The 19549-nt window shown below is 40.5% G+C and overlaps 1 protein-coding gene across 1 annotated transcript; it reads right to left on the bottom strand.

The window, feature by feature from the left end:
• Nucleotides 1-10914: 10914 nt before the first annotated feature.
• Nucleotides 10915-12607, bottom strand: LOC123485640 (zinc finger protein 180-like). The gene is made up of 3 exons (XM_045216702.1): nt 12582-12607; nt 12014-12456; nt 10915-11884 (listed from the first exon to the last, which is right to left on the bottom strand). The coding sequence occupies exons 1-3, from the start codon at nt 12605-12607 to the stop codon at nt 11211-11213; spliced, it is 1143 nt and encodes a 380-aa protein (XP_045072637.1). The 3' UTR covers nt 10915-11210.
• Between the last annotated feature and the right edge of the window lie 6942 nt (nt 12608-19549).

Raw genomic sequence — 19549 nt, 5'->3', positions numbered from 1 at the left:
GATAAGAGCGTCTGCTAAATGACTAAAATGTAAAATTTAAAAATGTTCAACCAAAGTTCCTCAAAGGATCTGATGATATAGGCCCTAGGTCTAGATATTGTTTTTGTCTTTAAGTGTTTTAGGTTTTCCCTAATTGTAATCTACTACCTTTAGTACTTGAAGTTAATAAAGTATTTTGTTGAAATCTTTTCTTTGTTATTTCAGCACTACTACCTCACTGCTTTAGCACACGGCCACATTCCCATGTTCCAATGTGAATTCTTTAATTATTTAAGAGATAGGTGGGTCTACGGCTGGAGAGAACGATGCTAAATGGGCGGGAACAAAGAGCAGCACTGTAGCTATACAAACAAATAGGGAAAAAGTCATCTGGCAACACTGCTTAGGGGTTTCAGCAACTTTAATAATGTATTTATAGCCTACAATCATCCACTTTACTACTGTGAAAAATTGAGACTAAATATGGCTATTGTTGTTCACTTGACTGTCTTATTAAGACAATTGTCAAAAAGCGTTTCAATATTCATTAGAGACGTCAATTGTTGTACAACATAATGGTCATCACCTTTTAGCTAAAATAAACAGTGGATTTCTGCTGTTGTGGGCCTTTAACCATCTGTCTGACTTTGTCGTTCACACAGGAGAGAGACGTGGCTATCGTGGATCCTCTGGGGAGCCTCAACAACATCATGAAGCTGACGAGGCAGAGAAGAGTCCCTCCACATCAGAACACCTCAAGAAACACCAGCGGAAACCCACAGGGAAGAAATCTCACCACTGCTCTGACTGTGGGAAGAGATTCACCTTAAAAGCAGACCTTAACAGACATGAGAGAACACACACAGGAGAGAAATCTTATAGCTGTGATCAATGTGGGAAGAGTTTTCCTCACTCAAGCAACCTGAGGGTACATCAGAGAATACACACTGGAGAGAAACCTTATAGCTGTGATCAATGTGGGAAGAGTTTTTCTCAGTCAAACATCCTGATAACACACCAGAGAACTCACACTGGAGAGAAACCTTACAGCTGTGATCAATGTGGGAAGAGTTTTGTTGAATCTGGAGCTCTGACTATACACAAGAGAACACACACAGGAGAGAAACCTTACAGCTGTGATCAATGTGGGAAGAGTTTTTCTCAGTCAAACATCCTGATAACACACAAGAGAACTCACACTGGAGAGAAACCTTACAGCTGTGATCAATGTGGGAAGAGTTTTGCTTTTGAATCTTGATGACTATACACAAGAGAACACACACAGGAGAGAAACCTTACAGCTGTGCTCAATGTGGGAAGAGTTATGCTTATTCAAACGTGATGATAATACACCAGAGAACACACACAGGAGAGAAATCTTACAGCTGTGATCAATGTGGGAAGAGTTTTGTTGCATCTGGAGCTCTGACTAGACACAAGAGAACACACACAGGAGGAAAAACCTTATAGCTGTGATCAATGTGGGAAGAGTTTTTCTCGCTCCATCTGCCTGAAGGTACATCAGAGAACACACACAGGAGAGAAACCTTATAGCTGTGATCAATGTGTGAAGAGTTTTGTTAGATCTAGCTCTCTGACTATACACAAGAGAACACACACAGGAGAGAAATCTTACAGCTGTGATCAATGTGGAAAGAAATACTCCCATTCAGGTTCTCTGATTAAACATCAGAAAATACATACATGAGTTGTTTCATGATATCAATAAAATAATGTCACAGTGTAGAATGTTTTTAACATTATAGTAGGACTATTTTAATTAATGTCACGATTCAGAATGATTTGAACATTTAAGTAGAAGGAGTATTTTAATGAATAATGTCACAATGTAGAATCCCCCTGTTCTATTGATTTCAGCGTGATATGGATATTAGCCTCATCAGGGGAAAAATCCAGTCTGAATTGAAAGAGTAATATTATGTGATTAACAAAAAAAAGTGTTGCGTTACACTTACCTTGTTGGCGACCCACTTGAATCAAAATGCAACACTTCAAAAGGTAGCTAGCTGTTTTCTACAAATTGTCCTCTGACCAGTGATGTACACATTATTCCCAGATTCCGTGTGGTTTTTGAGCTGTTAGTTTTAACAGGATGTGCAACCTCATCTCCCCCCTCTCCTGCAATTGATTTCAACGTGATATCGATATGAGTGATGACAAATACGTTTTGCGTTTCTCTTCGTTTTGGGGACCCCTAAATTTAAATTAATCACTCCAAAATGTAGCTGACTGTCTTCTGCAGGTTGTCCTCTAACCAGTGAGGTAAAAGATATCTCCCATTTCCATGTGTTTTTTTAGTTGTGTTAGTTTCAACATCACATACAACCTGATTTCCCCCCTAATAGATATCAGTGATTTATTGCCACTTGTCAAAACAACACAAGTATTATGATTACTATTGTGTTTGTGTCGATAGTACATGTTTATGTTTTCAATAGATCACAAACTGTTTTTTTCATATTGGTTATTGATTTGGACACATTAAACTGTTTTGACATTGTGCTATCCCACCTAACAAAATGTTTTTTAAAAGAAGACTATGCCGGTCGTCCAATCATCCTTGATGAAAACCTGCCAATAGGACAATGACACACAGAGAGATCCTTGATGAAAACCTGCCAATAGGACAATGACACACAGAGAGATCCTTGATGAAAACCTGCCAATAGAACAATGACACACAGAGAGATCCTTGATGAAAACCTGCCAATAGGACAATGACACTAAGCACACAACGCAGGAGTGGCCTCGGGACAAGTCCCAAGCCCGGACTTGAACCCGATCTAACATATCTGGAGAGAGCTGAAAATAGCTGTGCAGCGACGCTCCCCATCCAACCTGACAGAGCTTGAGAGGATCTGCAGAGAAGAATGGGAGAAACTCCCCAAATACAGGTGTGCCAAGCTTTTAGCGACATACCCAAGAAGACTCAAGGCTGTAATCGCTGTACATTTCATATTTCAGTTTGTATTTTTTATACATTTGCTAAAATGATTAAACGTATTTTGCTGTCTCATTATGGGGTATTGTGTGTAGATTGATGAGGAAAAAAACAATTTAATACATTTTAGAATAAGGCTGTAACGTAACAGTCATGGGGTCTGAATACTTTCCAAATGCACTGTATATACTGTATCCAGGGTTGGATAGGTATACTTTCCAAATGCACTGTATATACTGTATCCAGGGTTGGATAGGTATACTTTCCAAATGCACTGTATATACTGTATCCAGGGTTGGATAGGTATACTTTCCAAATGCACTGTATATACTGTATCCAGGGTTGGATAGGTATACTTTCCAAATGCACTGTATATACTGTATCCAGGGTTGGATAGGTTACTTTCCAAATGCACTGTATATACTGTATCCAGGGTTGGATAGGTATACTTTCCAAATGCACTGTATATACTGTATCCAGGGTTTGGATAGGTATACTTTCCAAATGCACTGTATATACTGTATCCAGGGTTGGATAGGTATACTTTCCAAATGCACTGTATATACTGTATCCAGGGTTGGATAGGTATACTTTCCAAATGCACTGTATATACTGTATCCAGGGTTGGATAGGTATACTTTCCAAATGCACTGTATATACTGTATCCAGGGTTGGATAGGTATACTTTCCAAATGCACTGTATATACTGTATCCAGGGTTGGATAGGTATACTTTCCAAATGCACTGTATATACTGTATCCAGGGTTGGATAGGTTACTTTGTAAATGTAATCCATTAGTTACTAGTTACCTGTTCAACATTGTCATCAGTAACATACATGTTGGATTACCCTAACTCAGTAACGTAATCTGATTGCTTTTAGATTACTTTCCCCTTAAGAGCACAGGTTAGTACCACAGTCATAAAATCTGACTTTAAATCTAACCTTAACCACACTGCTAACCCTAATACCTAACCCTAACCTTAACCACACCGCTAACCCTAATACCTAACCCTAACCTTAACCACACTGCTAACCCTAATGCCTAACCCTAACCTTAAATAACCCTAACCTTAACCACACTGCTAACCCTAATGCCTAACCCTAACCTTAAATAACCCTAACCTTAACCACACTGCTAACCCTAATGCCTAACTCTTACCTTAAATAACCCTAACCTTAACCACACTGCTAACCCTAACCTTAACCACACTGCTAACCCTAATGCCTAACCCTAACCTTAACCACACTGCTAACCCTAATGCCTAACCCTAACCTTAACCACACTGCTAACCCTAATGCCTAACCCTAACCTTAAATAACCCTAACCTTAACCACACTGCTAACCCTAATGCCTAACCCTAACCTTAACCACACTGCTAACCTGAAATAACCCTGCTTGTCAACCTGCTTAAGAGGCATTAGAAGAAGACAAAAAATAATATGACCAATTGAACATCTATTGCAGGATAAATCAATGTTAGAGTTTACATACAGTTGAAGTCGGAAGTTTACATACACCTTAGCCAAATACATTTAAACTCAGTTTTTCACAATTCCTGACATTTAATCCTAGTAAAAAATTCCCTGTCTTAGGTCAGTTAGGATCACCACGTTATTTTAAGAATGTGAAATGTCAGAATAATAGTAGAGAAAATGATTTATTTCAGCTTTTATTTCTTTCATCACATTCCCAGTGGGTCAGAAGTTTACATACACTGAATTAGTATTTGGTAGCTTTGCCTTTAAATTGTTTAATTTGGGTGAAACGTTTCGGGTAGCCTTCCACAAGCTTCCCACAATAAGTTGGGTGAATTTTGGCCAATTCCTCCTGACAGAGCTGGTGTAACTGAATCAGGTTTGTAGGCCTCCTTGCTCACACACGCTTTTTCAGTTCTGCCCACAAATGTCCTATAGGATTGAGGTCAGGGCTTTGTGATGGCCACTCCAATACCTTGACTTTGTTGTCCTTAAGCCATTTTGCCACAACTTTGGAAGTATGTTTGGGGTCATTGTCCATTTGGAAGACCCATTTGCGACCAAGCTTTAACTTCCTGACTGATGTCTTGAGATGTTGCTTCAATATACACACATAATTTTCCTTCCTCATGATGCGTTTTACTGTGTACATAGATACTTTTGTACATGTTTCCTCCAGCATCTTCACAAGGTCCTTTGCTGTTGTTCTGGGATTGATTTGCACTTTTCGAACCAAAGTACATTCATCTCTAGGAGACAGAACGCGTCTCCTTCCTGAGCGGTATGACGGCTGCGTGGTCCCATGGTGTTTATACTTGCGTACTATTGTTTGTACAGATGAACGTGGTACCTTCAGGCATTTGGAAATTGCTCCAAGAATGAACCAGACTTGTGGAGGTCTACAATTTTTTTTCTGAGGTCTTGACTGATTTCTTTAGATTTTTCCATGATGTCAAGCAAAGAGGCACTGAGTTTGAAGGTAGGCCTTGAAATACATCCACAGGTACACCTCCAATTGACTCAAATTATGTCAATTAGCCTATCAGAAGCTTCTAAAGCCATAATTTTCTGGAATTTTCCAAGCTGTTTAAAGGCACAGTCAACTTAGTGTATGTAAACTTCTGACCCACTGGAATTGTGATACAGTGAATTATAAGTGAAATAATCTGTCTGTAAACAATTGTTGGAAAAATTACTTGTGTCATGCGCAAAGTAGATGTCCTAACCGACTTGCCAAAACTATAGTTTGTTAACAAGAAATTTGTGGAATGGTTTTAATGACTCCAACCTAAGTGTATGTCAACTTTCGACTTCAACTGTAGCTGGCCATAAATGGATGTTGCATTTAACTTTATGAGTTTGTTATGTAGGCTTCTTCTAACCCATTGCTTTCTACTACAGATAATAATATGATTAGGTTATATCTTTAGGCCTACAGAAAAAACTGTCTGTCAGATTTCCAGTCTTCAAGAATAGGATTTGGAATTATGGAAGTATAGATTAGCCAAATAGTTTTACCTGAGCATAACTCATAAACTAAGGACTTATTAACCTACTCTGTTGTTTATGATTTTGTTGTCATCAAGGACTTATTGGGCACATTGCTTCCAGTTGAAAAGGAAATGTTGCTCTCGGAAAGGCATGATTTATTTGAGCAGTACTGAAAAGTGCTATTTGCAGGGGGTCATGTCCCTCCCACATCTGAAATTGCAGTTTTATCATTGCAATGTGATACAACAAGCGGCACAACAGTGCTTCTGGAAGGCTGGCTGGACCAGCAGGAAGAGTTGAACAGAGGGAGCTGCTGTCAGTGTGTTCCACGCTTTTTCCGAGTTGTAAAAGCAAGCAGAGCAGAAACTGGCAACTCTTTAGTCGATTTATGTAGCTGGCAAGGTAACTGCTGTTTAACTAACAGAAAAAAACGAAAGAAGTGTTTATTCCCAGTGCTGAGCTATTAGCTAGTGTAACGACATGTGTAACGACATGCAGTGGGGAGAATTCTATTGTCCCCGTCAGTAGCCCAGACTTTTACTATAGATGGTAAAGTTCTCATCTCTGGACCACACAAGCTTTAGATTGCATTCTGCTAAGGCACTTGTCTCTCTACATCGGTCAGCTACATTGGTGACCAGGGTGGCATCTTTTCCATACACCTTTGGGGACTGGGCACACAAATGCTCCTAGAGAGAAGGGGGAATACTGAAGCATGTGTTTGACAGTTCTACAGCCTCCATCAGATGCCCAGACTTTGGCATAGAGGGTAAAGCTCTCATTTCTGGACTGCAACATTGTAAGATTGTGCCCTCCATAGCACTTGATATACATTGATTGGTAGGTTGCACTATATTTAGATACTTCACATACTGCCTGAGACACCTTTGCTGTTTCTCTCCGTACTCAATAAATGGTGAAACACTATTTGTGATGGTGTTCGTATGTATATGCATGAAACGTACATTCTGGAAAACATGTCTCACACTCAGTCATAGTTAGTAGAATAATGAATGCATTGGTAAGATTTTGGCACCGTCAACTTCTAGAAGGTTAGTAGGACAGTTAATCATGTAAACCACGTAAATATACTCCCATTCACTAAACATTTAGTATTTGAAAGTCAAACATTCATTTCCCAACAGTTTTGTCTATAATCCTACAGGCTCTTTATCAGTTTCCATACCTTATATTCCAATGCATCCAACATGATGCCCACCATGGTATTGGTCAGCTGCTATTTGAGAACTCATCTGGTTTAGAAATCAAACTCTGGGTATCTTATTGCACAGCACATTGTACAACTGTTTTTAGAGTAGATTGTACTGCAAGGTATACTATATGTGTAGGCTATGCCATATGTACTGGTTAATATCCTGCTGTCGTTTCTAAACCTCCATTCTAGCAGACATGACACACACACTTCTTTCTATATACAGTGGGGGAAAAAAGTATTTAGTCAGCCACCAATTGTGCAAGTTCTCCCACTTAAAAAGATGAGAGAGGCCTGTAATTTTCATCATAGGTACACGTCAACTATGACAGACAAATTGAGGAGAAAAAATCCAGAAAATCACATTGTAGGATTTTTAATGAATTTATTTGCAAATGATGGTGGAAAATAAGTATTTGGTCAATAACAAAAGTTGGAAAGCCCTTTCCTGGGTAGCTGACTGAGAAAATAAATAAATAAAAATGAAAACATTGTTTGGCTGATAGTCATTTTAAGGAACTGATTGGGTCCCTACATGACACTAACAAACATCCCATAATATCTGTCCCTCTGCCCTTTCCAAACATCCCATAATATCTGTCCCTCTGCCCTTCCCAAACATCCCATAATATCTGTCCCTCTGCCCTTCCCAAACATCCCATAATATATGTCCCTCTGCCCTTTCCAAATATCCCATAATATCTGTCCCTCTGCCCTTCCCAAACATCCCATAATATCTGTCCCTCTGCCCTTCCCAAACATCCCATAATATATGTCCCTCTGCCCTTTCCAAATATCCCATAATATCTGTCCCTCTGCCCTTCCCAAACATCCCATAATATATGTCCCTCTGCCCTTTCCAAATATCCCATAATATCTGTCCCTCTGCCCTTCCCAAACATCCCATAATATCTGTCCCTCTGCCCTTTCCAAACATCCCATAATATCTGTCCCTCTGCCCTTCCTAAATCGTGCCATTGAACGGTTCAGCAGACTTTCAGCCCACTGGCTACGAGATTATTGAAGCTCTGTGGGTGTAACATTTATTGACAATTTTGATACCTTCTGGAAACAAAGCTCGTATTATAAGGAGGATGGGATCCACCCAAATCATTTGGGTTCCTGGATCCTTTCACAGCATTATTGTCACGGTTTCGGCCGAGACTGCTCCTCCTCCTGGTTCGGGCAGGCTTCGGCGTTCGCCGTCCCCGGAGTACTAGCTGCCACCGTTGAATGTTTCGTGGTGTGATTGCTTTGGTCTGTCTTGTACACCTGTGTCTGTTTGTGTTCTGATTACGTGTCCTATAAGTTCCCTGTTTGGTATTGGTTAGATTGTGTGTTGTTGTCTGCCTGTATTTTTCGGAGCTGCGTTTTGACGCTCTGTTTGTTTGTTTAGTGTTTACGCATGGTTTACGTATTCACTCGCCTCTGTTTGTTTTCGAGGCCGTGTATTGTAATTTAGCACTTTTGACTAGTAAAGTCTGTTGGACGAAGCCTCTGTGTCCTGCGCCTGACTCCTCCACCACATCCACATCGGTTCTACTGACAATTATGAGGCTGCGTTGAGACAATTACTTATCAATGACCCAAGTCCAGCTCATTTAATCCCTACCATTGTGTTGCTGAGTTGTCACAATGCTTCAGCAAATGTACATTATCTTAGGGGCGTTGGAAGACACAATGTAAATAACCTAATTTATGTCCCTCTTACTGCCCTGAATACCTCTGATGATCCTACAGCTATTGTATGCAGTAATCATATGCCCATGAACCAGAGTTACACTGTTAGCACTGAGGTGGTGTGCCCTAGTAGGAAGTCCACTGTGTTCAGCTCACCCTGCACTAACATAAATAACATGAGCATGTCTACCTCTGCTAAGCTTCCCAGTAAAGCAAAGACAATTATCAAGCATCCCAGAAAAGTGTTAAAAATAGGTTAATCTGCCTCACCTAAAGCCCATTCTGGTGGGAAGCTGCTATAGACCACCAAGTGCTAACAGTCAGTATCTGGATAACATATGTGAAATGCTTGATAATGTATGTGATATCAATAGAGATGTATACTTACTGGGTGATTTAAATATTGACTGGCTTTCATCAGGCTGCCCACTCAAGAGAAAGCTTCAAACTGTAACTAGTGCCTGCAACCTGGTTCAGGTTATCAAATCAACCTACCAGGGTAGTTGCAAACAGTGCAGGAATTAAATAATCAACATGTATTGATCAGATCTTTACTAATGCTGCAGAAAATATGTTTTAAAGCAGTATCCAACTCCATCGGATGTAGTGATCACAATATAGTAGCCATATCTAGGAAAACCAAAGTTCCAAAGACTGGGCCTAATATAGTGTATAAGAGGTCATACAATACGTTTTGTAGTGATTCCTGTTGTTGATGTAAAGAATATTTGTTGGTCTGTGGTGTGTAATGAGGAGCAACCAGACGCTGCACTTGACACATTTATGAAATTGCTTATCCCAGTTACTAATAAGCATGCACTCAATAAGAAAATTACTGTAAAAACGGTTCAATCCCTGTGGATTGATGAGGAATTGAACAATTGTATGGTTGAGAGGGATGAGGCAAAAGAGATGGCAAATAGGTCTGGCTGTACAACCGATTTGGAAACGTACTGCAAACTGAGAAATCAAGTGACTAAACTGAATAAAAAGAAGAAGAAACTACACAATGAAACGAAGATAAATGACAAAGAATGTTTGTATGAACATAACAAGATTCAACAGCTGAGACATAAACTGAACAAGTTCCACACACAAATAATGTGTCCCTGGGGGGGGGTCAAAATCAAAAGTAACAGTCAGTATCTGGTGTGGCCACCAGCTGCATTAAGTACTGCAGTGCATCTCCTCCTCATGGACTGCACCAGAATTGCCAGTTCTTGCTGTGAGATGTTACCCCACTCTTCCACCAAGGCACATACAAGTTCCCTGACATTTCTGGGGGGAATTGCCCTAGCCCTCACCCTCCGATCCAACAGGTCCCAGACGTGCTCAATGGGATTGAGATCCGGGTTCTTCACTGGCCATGACAGAACACTGACATTCCTGTCTTGCAGGAAATCACGCACAGAATGAGCAGTATGGCTGGTGGCATTGTCATGTCAGGATGAGCCTGCAGGAAGGGTACCACATGAGGGAGGATGCCTCCTTGCAGCATGCATAAGGCACGTTCACGCAGATGAGCAGGGACCCTGGGCATCTTTCTTTTGGTGTTTTTCAGAGTCAATAGAAAGGCCTCTTTAGTGTCCTAAGTTTTCATAACTTTGACCTTAATTGCCTACCATCTAAAGTTGTTTGTGTCTTAACGACCGTTCCACAGGTGCATGTTCATTAATTATTTATGGTTCATTGAACGAGCATGGGAAACAGTGTTTAAACCCTTTACAATGAAGATCTGTGAAGTTATTTTGGATTTTTACAAATTATCTTTGAAAGACCGGGTCCTGAAAATGGGACGTTTCTTTTTTTGCTGAGTTTATATTGGACATCAGGCATAGTCTTCTTTTCAATGTCTTTTCGGTTAGAGGACAACCTGCAGAAGACAGTCAGCTACATTTTGGAATGATGCATTTACATTTATGGGTCGCTAAACAAAGGAACGCAACACTTATTTCATCGATATCATGTTGAAATCAATTGCGCAAGAGGGGGGAGATGAGGTTGCACATCCTGTTAAAACGAATAGCTCAAACACCACATGGAATCTGGGAATAATGTGTACATCACTGGTCAGAGGACAATTTGTAGAAAACAGCTAGATACATTTTGAAGTGTTGCATTTTGATTCAAGTGGGTCGCCAACAAGGTAAGTGTAACACAACTTTTTTTTCTTTCACTTTTTGTTAAATCACATAAATACTCTTTCAATTCAGAGCCTGGATTTTTTCAAGAGGCTAATATCCATATCATGCTGAAATAAATTGAACAGGGGGAAACGTTTAGGGTTCTACATTATGATATTAATTAAAATACTCCTACTACAATGTTAAAACATTGTACATTTTGACATTATTTCATTGATATCATGAAACAACTCCTTCATGTATGTATTTTCTGATGTTTGATCAGAGATATTTTATCAGAGTATCTCTTGTCACATGATCACAGCTATATGTCTTCTCTCCTGTGTGGGTTCTCAGATGTACTATAAGGCCACATGACTGCATAAAACTCTTCCCACATTGAGTACAGCTATATGGTGATTTCTCTCCTGTGTGTGTTCTCTGGTGTGATTTTAAAGCTCTTAAACTAACAAAAGTCTTTCCACAGTCAGAGCAGTCGTAAGGTTTCTCTCCTGTGTGTGTTCTCAGATGTACTATCAGCGCGCTTGACTGAGTAAAACTCTTCCCACATTGAGTACAGCTATACGGTTTCTCTCCTGTGTGTGTTCTCAGATGTACTATCAGCGCGCTTGACTGAGTAAAACTCTTCCCACATTGAGTACAGCTATACGGTTTCTCTCCTGTGTGTGTTCTCTGGTGTATCGTCAGATACACAGATGTACCAAAACTCTTCCCACATTGATCACAGCTAAAAGGTTTATTTCCTGTGTGTGTTCTCTGGTGCACTATCAGGGCGTTTGGCCGAGTAAAACTCTTCCCACATTGAGTACAGCTATATGGTGATTTCTCTCCTGTGTGTGTTCTCTGGTGTGATTTTAAAGCTCTTAAACTAACAAAAGTCTTTCCGCAGTCAGAGCAGTCGTAAGGTTTCTCTCCTGTGTGTGTTCTCAGATGTACTATCAGCGCCCTTGACTGAGTAAAACTCTTCCCACATTGATCACAGCTATAAGGTTTCTCTCCTGTGTGTGTTCTCTGGTGTATCATTAGATTGCAAGATACAACAAAACACTTCCCACATTGAGTACAGCTATAAGGTTTCTCTCCTGTGTGTGTTCTCTGGTGCACTATCAGGGCGTTTGGCCGAGTAAAACTCTTCCCACATTGAGTACACCTATATGGTGATTTCTCTCCTGTGTGTGTTCTCTGGTGTGATTTTAAATCTATTAAATTAACAAAAGTCTTTCTGCAGTCAGAGCAGTCGTAAGGTTTCTCTCCTGTGTGTGTTCTCAGATGTACTATCAGGGAGCTTGACCGAATAAAACTCCTCCCACATTGATCACAGCTATAAGGTTTCTCTCCTGTGTGTACTCGCTGGTGTATTTTAAGTTCTGATGTAAACCTGCAACGTTTCCCACAGTCAGAGCAGCAGTGAGATTTCTTCCCAGTGGGTCTCAGATGTTTTTTTGTAAGGTGTTCTGATCTGGAGAGAGACCTTTCTGCCTCGTCAGCATCATGTTGTTGAGGCTCCCCAGAGGATCCACGATAGCCACGTCTGTCTCCTGTGTGAACGACAAAGTCAGACAGATCGTTAAAGAACCACAACAGCAGAAATACACTGTTTATTTGAGATAAAAGGTGATACCCAGAGCGTACCCATGAAATTGTACAACAACTGACATCTTTAATTATTTGACAATTGTCTTAAGACAGTCAAGTGAGCAACAATAGTCATATTTTGTCTTGTTTTCAGATTAGTAGTAACATCGATGATTCTAGGCTCGAAATAAGTTATTAAAGTTGTTGAAATCCTAAGCAGAGTGCCAGAAGACTTTTACTCTCCAATATAGGACCCTTTCTGTGTTTGCTGTTTGTTGCTATTCAAGACAATTTGGCTGCAGAAACTCCTCCATGCTAATGCAGAAATCGCTAGTTATGGATGTAGTACATCTGCATGGAGCAAAAATGGTGAGCAAAGATTTTAGTTTTTCACAATGTATTCTGAATATTACCACACATTATCAGAGCAAGATCGGGAGCTACTCAAGGAAACTCACATTAAGCTCTGTGTCGTAAAATGCTCTTTGGCTACCTTTGCACACTAAGTGTATGCCAAATTGGCCCATAACTTCACCTAACAATAACATACAGTACCAGTCAAAAGTTTGGACACAACTACTCATTCAAGGGTTGTTCTTTATTTTTACTATTTTCTACATTGTAGGACAATAGTGAAGACATCAAAACTATGAAATAACACATATGGAATCATGTAGTAACCAAAATAGTGTTAAACTAATCAAATTATATTTTATATTTGAGTTTCATCAAATAGCCACCCTTTGCCTTGATGACAGCTTTGCACACTCTTGGCATTCTCTCAAGCAGCTTCATCTGGAATGCTTTTCCAACAGTCTTGAAGGAGTTCCCACATATGCTGAGCACTTGTTGGCTGCTTTTCCTTCACTCTGCGGTTCAACTCATCCCAAACCATCTCAATTGGGTTGAGGTCGGGGGATTGTGGAGGCCAGGTCATCTGATGCAGCACTCCATCACTCTCCTTGGTAAAATAGCCCTTACACAGCCTGGAGGTGTGTTGGGTCATTGTCCTGTTGAAAAACAAATGATAGTCCCACTAAGCCCAAACCAGATGGGATGGCGTATCACTGCAGAATGCTGTGGTAGCCATGCTGGTTAAGTGTGCCTTGAATTCTAAATAAATCACAGACAGTGTCACCATCACAGCACCCCCACATCACCACACCTCCTCCTCCATGCTTCACGGTGGGAACTACACACGCGGAGATCATCCGTTCACCCACATCGCGTCGCACAAAGACACGGCGGTTGGAACCAAAAATCTCAATTTCCACCGGTCTAATGTCCATTGCTCGTGTTTCTTGGCCCAAGCAGATCTCTTCTTCTTATTGGTGTCCTTTAGTAGTTGTTTTTTTTGCAGCAATTCAACCATGAAGGCCTGATTTACCCAGTCCCCTCTGAACAGTTGATGTTGAGATACGTCTGTGACTTGAAATCTGTGAAGTCTTTATTTGGGCTGCAATTTCTGAGGCTGGTAACTCTAATGAACTTATCCTCTGCAGCAGAGGTAGCTCTGGGTCTTCCATTCCTGTGGCGGTCCTCATGAGAGCCAGTTTCATCATAGCGCTTGATGGTTTTTGTGACTGCACTTAAAGAAACTTTCAAAGTTCTTGAAATTTTCCGGATTGACTGACCTTCATGTCTTAAAGTTATGATGGACTGTCGTTTCTCTTTGCTTATTTGAGCTGTTCTTGCCATAACATGGACTTGGTCTTTTACCAAATAGGGCTATCTTCTGTATACCAACCCTACCATGTCACAACACAACTGATTGGCTCAAACGCATTAAGAAGGAAAAAAATGCCACATATTAACTTAAGAAGGCACACCTGTTAATTGAAAATGCATTCCAGGTGACTACCTCATGAAGCTGGTTGAGAGAATGCCAAGAGTGTGCAAAGCTGTCATCAAGGCAAAGGGTGGCTACTTTGAAGAATCTCAAATATAAAATACAGTGGTGTGAAAAAAGTGTTTGCCCTCTTCCTGATTTCTTATTTGTTTGCATGTTTGTCACACTTAAATGTTTAAGATCAAACGAATTTAAATATTAGTCAAAGATAACACAAGTAAAACACAAAATGCAGTTTTGAAATGAAGGTTGTTATTATTAAGGGAAAACAAAATCCAAACCCACATGGCCCTGTGGGAAAAAGGGTTTGCCCCCTACAACCTAATAACTGGTTGGGCCACCCTTAGCAGCAACAACTGCAATCAAGCGTTTGCGATAACTTGCAATGAGTCTTTTACAGCGCTGTGGAGGAATTTTGGCTCACTCATCTTTGCAGAATTGTTGTAATTCAGCCACATTGGAGGGTTTTCGAGCATGAACTGCCTTCTTAAAGGTCATGCCACAGCATCTCAATAGGATTCAGGTCAGGACTTTGACTAGGCCACTCCAAAGTCTTCATTTTGTTTTTCTTCAGCCATTCAGAGGTGGACTTGCTGGTGTGTTTTGGATCATTGTCCTGCTGCAGAACCCAAGTTCGCTTCAGCTTGAGGTCACGAACACATGGACGGACATTCTCCTTCAGGATTTTTTGGTAGACAGCAGAATTCACGGTTCCATTTATCACAGCAAGTCTTCCAGGTCCTGAAGCAGCAAAACAGGCCCGGACCATCACACTACCACCACCATATTTTATTGTTGGTATGATGTTATTTTTCTGAAATGCAGTGGGGGGGGGAATCAGCTTAATATTGCAGATAGATTGTATCTTCTATCAATGTAATTGTCTGCATCACTTCCAATCCCCCATGTTTATTTTTTAATTTTTAATTTTTATATATATACTCCCCTTTATTACTTTTCAACCCCACCATCCTTTCCCTACTTGGAGTAAATTAGTGAACAACAATGCCCAGGCCTCTACTTCCAGCCTATACTTACTATCTACCCCTTATGGACACAGTCAATTTTACAATAATTCTATTATATATATTATACTTTTTTTTGTTTTTGCTCCTGAACTTCTTCTACTCTCAACCTCTCCGATCATTTTCATGATGTCCATCCGGTTTGCTTCTATATTGCCATATCTGAAATGCAGTGTTACTTTTACGCCAGATGTAATAGGACACACACCTTCCAAAAAGTTCAACTTTTGTCTCGTCAGTCCACAGAGTATTTTCCCAAAGGTCTTGGGGGATCATCAAGATGTTCTCTGGCAAAAATGAGACAAGCCTTAATGTTATTTTTGCTCAGCAGTGGTTTTCGTCTTGGAACTCTGCCATGCAGGCCATTTTTGCCCAGTCTCTTTCTTGTGGTGGAGTCATGAACACTGACCTTAACTGAGGCAAGTGAGGCCTGCAGCTCTTTGGATGTTGTTGTGAGGTCTTTTGTGACCCCTTGGATGAGTCGTCGCTGCGCTCTTGGGGTAATTTTGGTCGGCCGGCTACTCCTGGGAAGGTTCACCACTGTTCCATGTTTTCGCCATTTGTGGATAATGGCTCTCACTGTGGTTCGCTGGAGTCCCAAAGCTTTAGAAATGGCTTTATAACCTTTTCCAGACTGATGGATCTTTTGGTCTACTTCACGTTGTCAGGCAGGTCCTATTTAAGTGATTCCTTAATTGAGAACAGGTGTGGCAGTAATCAGGCCTGGGTGTGGCTAGAGGAATTGAACTCAGGTGTGATAAACCACAGTTGAGTTGTGTTATAACGGGGGGGCAAACACTTTTTCCCACAGGGCCATGTAGGTTTGGATTTAGTTTTCCCTTAATAATAACAACCTTCATTTCAAAACTGCATTTTGTGTTACTTGTGTTATCTTTGACTAATATTTAAATTTGTTTGATGATCTGAAACATTTAAGTGTGACAAACATGCAAACAAATAAGAAATCAGGAAGGGGGCAAACACTTTTTCACACCACTGTATATTTTGATTTGTTTAACACTTTTTTGGTTACTACATGACTCCATATGTGTTATTTCATAGTTTTGATGTCTTCACTATTATTCTACAATGTAGAAAATAGTAAAAAATTAAGAAAAACCCTGGAATGAGTAGGTGTGTCCAAACTTTTGACTGGTACTGTACATGTACAAATTACCTGAACTAACCTGTACCCCGGCACATTACCTCGGTACCGGTACCCCCTGTATATAGCCTCATTATAACCTGGACTAACCTGTATCCCAGCCCATTACCTCGGTACCGGTACCCCCTGTATATAGCCTCATTATAACCTGGACTAACCTGTATCCCAGCCCATTACCTCGGTACCGGTACCCCCTGTATATAGCCTCATTATTACCTGGACTAACCTGTACCCCAGCCCATTGACTCGGTACCGGTACCCCCTGTATATAGCCTCATTATTACCTGGACTAACCTGTACCCCAGCCCATTACCTAGGTACCGGTACCCCCTGTATATAGCCTCATTATTACCTGGACTAACCTGTACCCCCACACATTACCTCGGTACCGGTACCCCCTGTATATAGCCTCATTATTACCTGGACTAACCTGTACCCCGGCACATTACCTCGGTACCGGTACCCCCTGTATATAGCCTCATTATTACCTGGACTAACCTGTACCCCAGCCCATTACTTCGGTACCGGTACCCCCTGTATATAGCCTCATTATTACCTGGACTAACCTGTACCCCAGCCCATTACCTCGGTACCGGTACCCCCTGTATATAGCCTCATTATTACCTGGACTAACCTGTATCCCAGCCCATTACCTCGGTACCGGTACCCCCTGTATATAGCCTCATTATTACCTGGACCAACCTGTACCCCGGCCCATTACCTCGGTACCGGTACCCCCTGTATATAGCCTCATTATTACCTGGACTAACCTGTACCCCGGCACATTACCACGGTACCGGTACCCCCTGTATATAGCCTCATTATTACCTGGACTAACCTGTACCCCAGCCCATTACTTCGGTACCGGTACCCCCTGTATATAGCCTCATTATTACCTGGACCAACCTGTACCCCGGCACATTACCTCGGTACCGGTACCCCCTGTATATAGCCTCGTTATTGTTATTTTATTGTGTTACTTTTTACTTTAGTTTATTTAGTAAATATTTTATTGACTTTATTTAACTGCACTGTTGGTTAAGGGCTTGTAAGTAAGAATTTCACGGTAAGGTCTATTTGGATTTGTATGCTGTAGCATTAAGATTTCCCTTCACTGGAACTAAGGAGCATGAACCATGAAAACAGCCCCAGACCATTATTCCTCCTCCACCAAACTTTACAGTTGGCACTATGTATTCCGGCAGGTAGCTTGTAAGTAAGGTCTACACCTGTAGCATGAATCGTTCCTGTTCACAACGAGGTAAAGAGCGGAATAATTGAAGGAATGAATCCGAGCCTAACGCTCATCACCTGTGGAAGGCGGGGCTTCCAGCGAGGCGCGGATTTCATTGGCCTTTTCAGGTGTGATTTTAGATCCTTCAACCAAAGTCACGACTCAGCATAGTATGTTTTACCAAAGTTGACTGACCCTTAAGGGAACTACACTGCCATAAATGCAAGGAAATCCTCACTGGCAGTTATAGAAAGACCCATATACTATATAGCCATTGATTCTTGAAGAATATAACTTATAAATGCCTCAAATGTATTTCCCCATCAGAAACCAAAACATAAGCTTGTATAATGCCACTGGTTGTAAACAAACACTGTATATCTTCAAAACCAGGTTAAAACTGTGATTTTGACCTTATGGATGGCCAGTCCTTGTATTCATAGTGTAGTGAATTCCGGGGGTAGCCCTGAGCTGGACTCAAACCTGGGTCCAGAGACTGTCAAGCCAACACCTTATAACTGTTATACCAAGATGTCTGAACTTCTTGATGAGGTCGCTAGGTTTTGGGTTAAGGTTGCTACAATAGCTTTCTCTATGAATTTGAGAGTGGTTACATTTCTCCAGCCCCCAATTTTGCTGCTGTTTAAAACCTAGGTTGCCCCTTTAAAAAAAGCCACACATCAATCAATCAACCAATCTGCAGTTCAAACAATAACAAAGCTGTCATTCCACCACTGTTTTGGTAATAAGATGATGGATGGGACTGGAGAAATGTAACTACTCTCAAAATCATAGACAGACCTATGGATGCAAGGTCGGACCATCAATGACATCAATTTTATAGTTTTAACCATGTTGAGGCTATTCAGTGTTGGTTTACATTTACATTGTTTCTAAACATTGGAGTAAAAAAAGCTTATTTTTGGATCTGATGGGGTACGACAGTTGAACTAAGGTCATGAGGCATGTGTTATATTCTTCAAGAATCAATGGATATATATAAATAATTTAAAAGTCCAAATATGGATGTAGCAACTACAGATTTCACCTTTAACGCCACACATCAGTTCAACAACTGCAGAGTTTGTGCCTCTGTGTTTAAGACAGTACTTACTAGTGTTAATCAGGGCTCGGTTTGTCAAAACCATCTTACTGCTAAGTTCATCATTAGAATCATTGGATGCCTTAACCCTCGTGTTGTCCTCCCAAATGCCTTACGCCTTTTGTCCTCTGGGGTCAAAAATGACCCCGCCTGGTTTGACTGTTTATAAAGCATACAGTATACATTTTCAATCAATTCTGTGTTACATCTTTAGTCTTACTTCTGTTCAACCCATTACTAGAATTTTTTTCATTTGTTTTGGAATTTAGAGCCAATAGACCTTGTTTACATAAAAGTATACCCTGTTTTTAAGTAAAAATACAATGAAACTATGAATTATTTTGACCTATTATTATTTTGACTATTTGACTTATCACTGAGTGGTATTTGTAAAAGTTTAGTGAGGATGCTGTTTTTGAATCATTTTATTTTTATTAATGACAGCCCATAATCACACCTTTTGTCCTCTGGGGTCAAAAATGACCCCGCCTGGTTTGACTGTTTATAAAGCATACAGTATACATTTTCAATCAATTCTGTGTTACATCTTTAGTCTTACTTCTGTTCAACCCATTACTAGAATTTTTTTCATTTGTTTTGGAATTTAGAGCCAATAGACCTTGTTTACATAAAATTATACCCTGTTTTTA

This window comes from Coregonus clupeaformis, unplaced genomic scaffold (genome assembly GCF_020615455.1).
Source record: "Coregonus clupeaformis isolate EN_2021a unplaced genomic scaffold, ASM2061545v1 scaf0777, whole genome shotgun sequence".
Taxonomy (NCBI): domain Eukaryota; kingdom Metazoa; phylum Chordata; class Actinopteri; order Salmoniformes; family Salmonidae; genus Coregonus; species Coregonus clupeaformis.
The sequence above is the reverse complement of the archived record's forward strand: the minus strand, read 5'-3'. Positions and strand labels throughout refer to the sequence as shown.

What these genes read in the sequence shown, in the direction of transcription:
- LOC123485640 (XM_045216702.1), bottom strand. Translation starts at nt 12,607, where the DNA reads ATGTCAGTTGTTGTACAATTTCATGG. An exon ending in GTTGTTGTACAATTTCATGG is followed by an intron (nt 12,457 to 12,581) that starts GTACGCTCTGGG and finishes TGGATCCTCTGG; the next exon opens with GGAGCCTCAACAACATGATG. An exon ending in AGGAGAGAAACCTTATAGCT is followed by an intron (nt 11,885 to 12,013) that starts GTACTCAATGTG and finishes GGGCGCTGATAG; the next exon opens with TACATCTGAGAACACACACA.